Source organism: Heloderma suspectum, chromosome 2, assembly GCF_057233095.1.
Source record: "Heloderma suspectum isolate Gila_16-S chromosome 2, 16-S_ref, whole genome shotgun sequence".
NCBI lineage: Eukaryota > Metazoa > Chordata > Lepidosauria > Squamata > Helodermatidae > Heloderma > Heloderma suspectum.
Window position 1 is genome coordinate 367,250,006 of NC_139459.1, and position 7,978 is coordinate 367,257,983.

Here is a 7,978-nt window from a genome sequence, read left to right on the forward strand (position 1 = left end):
CTTGTGCTTGATTACAACTTAGGCCCTCCCCAATGCACCCCCAATTGTCCATATTCTTGCAGGCCCAATCCAGATGCTGGTCCTGCATTGCCTTATGAAGCTTCTGAGTCTTTCTGTTTTGCAAGAGGAATCCTCCTGTAAGTTGAGGCAGGCCTGCTTGTTGCATAGATCAGGAGCTGTCATGCAATAACATATAGTCTTGTCTGACCTTGCTTAGAACCTCACCAAATCCTCAGTAAGCCAGAACCAATGCATCAATTGTTTTCAGCAAACATGGAAAAACTCTATTATCTGCCCTTCCAAAAATTGGAGTAAAAAGGATAAATGTGTCAGTTGTAAGCACATTTGAACTTGCTGCACCTGTGCCAATTTTTATCATGCCAATTTGACATTTCAAACAGAACTCAAAAGCCAAGGCTCAAATTATTAGCTCAAGAGGTGTCATTGTTACAGGCAATACAATTTTAAGGCTTCTCATGAAGGAATATTGTTTCTACTTTCCTTAACAAAAGAATCAATCTCTTCCTCCTTTAATTAAGCATTGTCTTGGTTTTCCTACTTGAACCTATTTATGCAATATCAGAGTATCTATTTTTTCTTCTTAGCATTTTGCAAAAAATAAATATTTCTTAAAGAAATCTGAAATGCACATGACAGAGAAATTCAGTCTCACCTTGTATTATGGGAATATTTATGAACTGCATGTCATTATTTTTCACTATGTACTGATAAAAGAGAAAAGATTGTTTATTGAAGTTTCTTTGTCTTAGCTTCAGCGCATCAATAGACTGCGTAGTTGTATTTCCTTTATATAGTGTATCTTCTATGTGGGCAGTACAATGTGAAATATGGGTTGATTGTGAGTGACTCTCCTTCCATAGTCCGAGTATTTCTATGGTTTATCCCCAGTGTGATTTCTTTTATGGGAAGTGAGAATTCTCTTCTTACTGAAGCTCTTACCACACTGCAACCATTTATATGGGTTCTCTCCAGTATGATTTCTTTTATAAGAATGGATATAGGACTTCTGAGTAAAGTTCTTTCCACACTCAAATTAATTATACGGTTTCTCCCCTGTGTGAGTTCTTTGATGAGAAGTGAGATGTGTCTTCTGACTGAAACTCTTTTCACACTCCAAACATTTATATGGTTTCTCCCCTGTGTGAGTTCTTTGATGACAAGTGAGAATTATTTTACGACTGAAGCTCTTTCCACACTCTAAACAATTATATGGTTTTTCCCCTGTGTGAATACTTTGATGAGAAATAAGATTTCTCTTCCGGCTGAAGCTCTTTCCACACTCCAGACAATGATATGGTTTCTCCCCAGTGTGCGTTCTTTGATGAGAAGTGAGATTTATCTTCTCACTGAAGTTCTTTCCACATGCCAAACAATGATACGGTTTCTCCCCTGTGTGGGTTCTTTGATGAGACATGAGAGTACTCTTCCGGCTGAAGCTCTTTCCACACTCTGAACAGTTATATGGTTTCTCTCCCGTGTGAGTTCTTTGATGAGTAGTGAGATTACTCTTCCGGCTGAAGCTCTTTCCACATTCCAAACAATGATATGGTTTCTCCCCTGTGTGAGTTCTTTCATGATGAGTGAGAGTTATCTTATGACTGAAGCTCTTTCCACACTGCAAACATTTATACGGTTTCTCTCCTGTGTGAGTTCTCTGATGAGAAGTGAGACTTTTCCCTTCACTAAAGCTCTTTCCACACTCCAAACAATGATATGGTTTCTCCCCTGTGTGAGTTCTTTGATGAGAAGTGAGATTTATCTTCACACGGAAGTTCTTTCCACATGCCAAACAATGATATGGTTTCTCCCCTGTGTGAGTTGTTTGATGAGAAGTAAGATTTCTCTTCTCATTGAAGTTCTTTCCACACTCCAAACAATGATATGGTTTCTCCCCTGTGTGGGTTCTTTGATGAGAAGTGAGATTTCTCTTGCAGCTGAAGCTCTTTCCACACTCCAAACAATGATATGGTTTCTCCCCTGTGTGAGTTCTGTGATGAGAAATGAGATTTCTTTTCCAGCTGAAGTTCTTCCCACACTCCAAACAATGATATGGTTTCTCCCCGGTGTGAGTTCTCTGATGACAACGGAGATCTCTTCTGTCACTGAAGCCCTTTCCACACTCCAAACAATGATATGGTTTCTCCCCTGAGTGAGTTCTCTGATGACAACGGAGAGCTCTTCTTTCACGGAAGATCTTTTCACACACCAAGCATTTGTATGGCTTCTCCCCTGTGTGAATTCTTTGATGTGAAGTGAGATGTGTCTTCCAAATGAAGCTCTTTCCACACTCCAGACATTTATACAGTTTCTTTAATGTACGAGTCTTGCAATGAGCTTTATTGTTCGATTCAGAATTGAAAGTTTTCCTGCGCACATACCAACTCTTCCTTTCCTGTCTTTTATGCATTTCTTCCTGGATTATGGTATTATTGTAGCCATTGCCCTGAGAAGCAAAGGAGTTATTCCTCCTATTCTGATTTACTTCAGTTTTCCTTCTCTGCTCTTTGCTATTTCTACATCTGTCTTTCTTTGATGACATCCCACATGGTTCTCTCTCATTCTCCATTTTACACCTCTCAACTTCTGGAATGAAGACAAGAAATGGGTAAAAGCCTGAGTTAGCAATAGAACCACAAATAATTGAACACTCTCAATTAATGAGTTTGATAAAAGGAAGGACTGGAAAGACTGAAATGAGATGCAGTTCTTTCCACGTGTTCAACTGTCTCTGTTGACTGCCATTAACTGAATGTTGGTGTGGGACAATACAGTTGACTGGGTGCTGGCTGCCTCCCTAGAAACCTCCCTCTGCGGCTTCTGTCAGGCTACTGAGACTGTATGATGGGTCACTTCTGTGTTTGTATTTATGGCCGCTCTAAATGTTTACTGATGATTTCATAAGTGGATGCTGATTGTTTTGATGCTGTTGTGGTTTTCTAACATTTGATATTGATGTTTCACCAGTATTAGCTCCTGTGTGGATTGTTGTTTAATGCAAAGGCAGAATTCGAAAGGCCTTAGTAAATGAAAATAAATCCTGGTAGACTGGAAGAAGGGGCCTAGAGGTGCTGAAATATGCAGTCTAACTCCACATGGCCCTGCAGGGCAGGCCTTCAACTATGGCTGGCAAATGTGCCTGTTCTGGGCTGCCTTTTCCGAATCAGTCTTTTGCTGCTGGTGGTTTTGGGGACTCTGAGCTATCTTAAAAGTGTCTGTGAAAATCTTTTGGGCATGTTGGAGGACCTGTGCCTTTAAGCTGCAGTCTTAGAACACTGTACAATCCTTTGCTTTTAATATAACTTGATATCTTATTTTCGTTTTGAAGATCACCTTCACAGGCCGATTTCCTAAAAGTCAGGCTCAAAATACCAAAAACGGAAATATTATCTTCCTCACCATTATTGCATTTGAAACCTGACAGCAAACTTAAACAAGAAAGCAAGGAGCCTTACGGAGAGAGGCCACAATCCCACAGTTTTCCTCCAGGATTTGTCTGTGCAGGGCTCTCTGGTCAGGATCCAGCAGTGCCCACTCCTCCTCAGTGAAGCACACAGCAACCTCCTCAAAAGTCACCAGACCCTGGTGGAAAAAAGGAAACGTTTCTTTCTCAAGGACAGCATGACGAAAGGTAGCTGGACATTATACTGCTGGATTGAAACTTGCTTGGGGTGAAAACCAGTTGTAGGGGGATCACCAGCAAGAAATGGCTATCCCCCTTCAGTCCTGTTTGTGGGCTTCCCAAGTGGCATTGGTCAGTCACTGTTAGAAACAGGACGCTGAATCCATCCAGCAGGGCTCTCCTTAGGATCTTAGCTTTACCTAAGCAGAAGGAAAGAGGTGAATTCTGGCCCTGGGAGTTGTGCAGGGGACAGAGACACCCTGGCTGCTCCCTGCCTGTCTCCCCAGTGATACTTCCACTTACCTGATCCGGTTCCACTCCATCATAATGAAAAAGAGATGGCTGAGTATATATTGCCGGTGTCATTCCAGCGCCTGTGGGAAAAAGAGATGATGGGATGTCAGTAGAATATCCTTAGAGATGAAGATTACACTCCTAAAAACACTTGCTAGGCAGTAAGCCCCTTTGAACTCAGTAGGACTTTGTTCCCACTACAATGGATAGATTTCCACTGGAAGTGGTGGAAGTCTAAGTACAGCTGGACATTACAAGAGGTCTTGTTTGCTTTTTGAGCAATCAGGTGGGTAAAAATGTGTGTTTCCCCTTTGGGCCCTCGGCCACAAATTGATCTGTTGGTTTCCATGAATAAGATCTCCAAATGTTGAAATTTAAACATAGTTCTGAATTGTGGAAAACGCTGCAGACAAGTGTTTTCCCCGAAAAAGACTTGGAGGGGGTGGGGTGAGGAATAAAAGTGGCCCAAGGATCTCTTCCACCCTCCAGGGAGCGAGCCCAAGTTGAAATACATCCACCCCCAAATTAATCCTTACCCTGCAAGGTGGCACATCCGTCACCCTCCTGCCTGATCCCCCTTTTGGGGGGACTCTGTCTGATATCTGATGGAGCCTTCTCTGCTGCAGAGAAATCCGGGACCACTTCTGCAAACAGACTCTGTACCTGAAACAGCAATGAGGACTGAAAACAATGATTAAAAGGATTAGAAAAGTAGTGAGACAGGCAAAATTGTTGGGGGCGAGGTACCACCAGAGGAGGTATCTCTCCTCTGGTGATTTCCAGAATGGGTTGAGCAATTTGTAGAGTTTTAGGATATCCCCCCTCCTATTCCTGACCCGTTGGATGAAATGCTCTCACCTGCTGCTCTTCCTGTGTCTTGTCCTCTGCCTGGCTCAGGAGGAAGCCTTCTGCCAGGGCCACTGCCTGGGAACTGGTCTCTGCTCCACATTCTCTGACCCAGCTCGCCATCTCCCCTGGCAGGATGGTGACGAACTGTTCCAGGATTACCAGGTCCAGGATTTGGTTTTTTGTGCATCGCTCTGGTTTCAGCCACTGGAGGGCAAGATCATGGAGTTGATTGCAAACATTTCGGGGCCCTTTAGCTGTCTGGTAGCGGAACTGCCTGAAACGCTGGAGCTGCACATCTGAGCTGACCATGTCCTCACCCTGGATCTTCTGCACTGTTATTTCCCAGAATTCCCCAATACCACTGGTCTGAATGGCATCAGGGTCTCTTTGTGCTTCAGGGCCAGCTGGGTCTTGCTTGCCCATCTTTGTTCCGTGTTCCAAAGAAGCCTCCAAGGGGCAAAAAACCCTCCTCCCTCTTCTGTATCTAGGCAAGGATTCTTGTATGAGGCAGTGATACTAAGGCTCTGTAAAAGCAGGACATGGTTAAAGAATTATTATACTGTCAGGACAAGATGAAATGTGCAGTTCTCAAGCTACTAAGCAGGTCTTGTCCCACAAGACTGAAGGAGAAAGTGGAGACTTGGGAAGGATCCTCAACCTGAGCACCACAGACCTAAGTCCTTCACGTGCTTGAGAATCGAACGTGTTGCATATCGTCTCCTCCCTGCCCCCACCACCAGGTCCATCCCTAACTATTCATCTCCTTTGAAGTACATTCCCTCTTTTGGCCCTCCCTTGAGGATTTATCCATTCCACACATCCTCTCTGTGACACTTTCTGCTTTTGCCATCTTCCCTTTAAGCCTCTCTTGCAATAAGCATCCTTAAAGGTGGTTTTAATCAAGGCTGTCAGTCATTTAAATAAGTCTTTGTTGGGTAAGTCATCAGATTTCCAAATATCAATGTATTAATCAACTGAATTCATATATGCATAGAAGCTAGGCATTTTGATGAATACATAATGTTTCTCTTTTCTTTAAACAGACTTTGTTTTACATTAAATTATTAAAAAGACCCGTAACCATTCTCCTTGATTTTGTAAGGTGTACTGCTCAGCAGATGTAGGCGCCATTCCTAAATATCATAGCTAGGAGCTGCCTCACCATGGGAAAGCAAAGTTCCCACAGGATATCATCCTACATTTGAGGAGGCCAGAAGTTCTGTGCCCCACAGGAACTGGGATTCACTGGTTGTATTGTGCTGAGGTGTGTTTTTTTCCTGTTCAGGATTTTTAACACCTTTTTTTCATTCTCTTTAATTCCCCCCCCATTTATTTATATATTTATTTATTATCAGCCTTCTCCTATTTCTCGAAAGGACTCCTCTCCAGCCTCCTCTCTCTTAAGACTGGCATCACCCGGTTGCCCCAAGAACTTCTGCTGCCTTTAGCAAAACGCACAAGCGCCTCTCCTCTCTGCACCCCGCCCCTGTAGTAAACTATCAATAATAATTTAAATAACTACAACAATTACTGCCCTTTCAGGGGTCTCCAAATCAGCTGCCTCACAGGAGGGCTGGCCTTGGTGGGGCACCTTGTCTCCCTCAGCCCAACTTTGTTTGGTTTTGTCAGTCCAGCCAATCCAGTAAAGAATGTGGAGAGCATCTCAGTCACGTGCAGAATTGGGTCAGGAGACCCACATTTGTGGAGGGTAGGTGGAGCAGTGTCTGATCAATGGGGGCAATGATTTTAGTCAATGCAGAGCAGTTTAATCAGTGAATCAGTCTGATAAACACTCAGCATTGCAGTTCACCTCAATCTCCCCACCCCCATTTGCCAAATCAAAGGGGCTTTCTGGTCTGCTGAAAGGAGGAAAGAGTGAAGCTCCCTGATATTGTGCGGGGAGTTCCAAGCTGCAGAGGCCGCCTCCCTACGGGGTAAAATGGAGGAAGGTCCAGCTCCCCTCCATAATGCATCATCAGATTCCCCTCTGACACGCTGGGGACTGAATCTGGGTAGCTCCTCACCCCCTCCTCTCCTGCATTCTGTGTCTCAAGCCCTCCCCTACAGGACATTCAAAAGGTCACAAGTCACTGAAACCTAAAGGGGTGGGGGGCAACTACAGTGCGATCTTATATGCGTCAACTCAGATGTAAGCCCCACTGAGTTCAATGGAGCTTACTCCCAGGTCAGAGTGTATACAGCCTTCCCCAACCTGGTGCCCTCCAGATCTTTTAGACTAAAGATCCCATCATCCAGCACCACTCACCATACTAGCCTGGGCCGATGTGGGTTGAATTCCAAAACATCTGAAGGACACAACTTTGGGGAAGGCTGCTGTACAGGATCACAGCCCTAGTTCTTATGGGAAACAGAAACCTAGGAAGACTCTACTGACCTTCTGATTGGCTAAGGGATTGGGAGGGAGATTTAAAATAGTGTATAGAAGTGGAGGGGACAACAAGCAGGCAAAGGCAGTGTTGCTGCAGAATTTGGGAGAGAAGGAGCTAGAAAGGGTTCCTGACTTCCACTTGTTGATTTCTTTGGTTTCTTCTAAGAATCCGGCCAAGAGGAGAACCTGGGGGCATCTCAGCCACAGGCAGAAATGCACTAGAGGGCCCACAGAGGCAGAGGGGGGAAGAAGTGCCCGATTAACGGCAGCGCTGATGTCAATCAGCGCGTAGTAGTATAATCAATGAATCGGTCTGATTAATCGACTCAGCACTGCAGTTCTCCTTTAACCCCTCCACCCCGACCACGAGGCCCAAGAGGATGAATCAAAGAAGCTCCCAGAGGTTCTGGGTGAATCCTACATTTTTCAGCTGCACTTATTCCCATGGGGTGAGGGCTCGGCTTGCACTTTTCGGCCCTCCAACACCACCCCTAGTCAGCAGAGCCCCCCCATCTTTGCTCTGTATGGAATTGGGGCATCGCCCCACTGGCGGTTCCCCACCCCCTCCCAGCCTCCATGTCCCACCCCCTGCCCTGCAGCCCGGGGCCTCCCCTTCACCCAAACAGACAATGTGCGGGGGCTCAGCTGATCTCACCCAGGAGGCGCCCATGCAGCACCTGCGGGAAGCTCCAAGCCCTCTTTCCTCTGGAGGAAGAAGGCGGGACAGGAAGGGCCTGGGGGGCGCATTTCCTGTGGCGGACACGGCGCCCCGTCCTCCCCAAGTCCCCTTCCTCTCTAGGAATCTA

General features: G+C 45.3%; 1 protein-coding gene across 1 annotated transcript in view; it reads right to left on the minus strand.

The window, feature by feature from the left end:
• Positions 1-7,699, minus strand: part of LOC146355917 (uncharacterized) — a 62,899-nt gene extending 55,200 nt beyond the window's left edge. The window contains exons 1-6 of the mRNA XM_084830827.1: positions 7,050-7,699; positions 4,793-5,307; positions 4,471-4,615; positions 3,944-4,014; positions 3,474-3,600; positions 1,063-2,604 (exon numbers count right to left, since the gene is read on the minus strand). Coding sequence (XP_084686953.1) covers positions 1,063-2,604; positions 3,474-3,600; positions 3,944-4,014; positions 4,471-4,615; positions 4,793-5,206 — 2,299 coding nt within the window. The 5' untranslated portion in view covers positions 5,207-5,307; positions 7,050-7,699. The remainder of the gene's footprint in view (positions 1-1,062; positions 2,605-3,473; positions 3,601-3,943; positions 4,015-4,470; positions 4,616-4,792; positions 5,308-7,049) is intronic.
• Between the last annotated feature and the right edge of the window lie 279 nt (positions 7,700-7,978).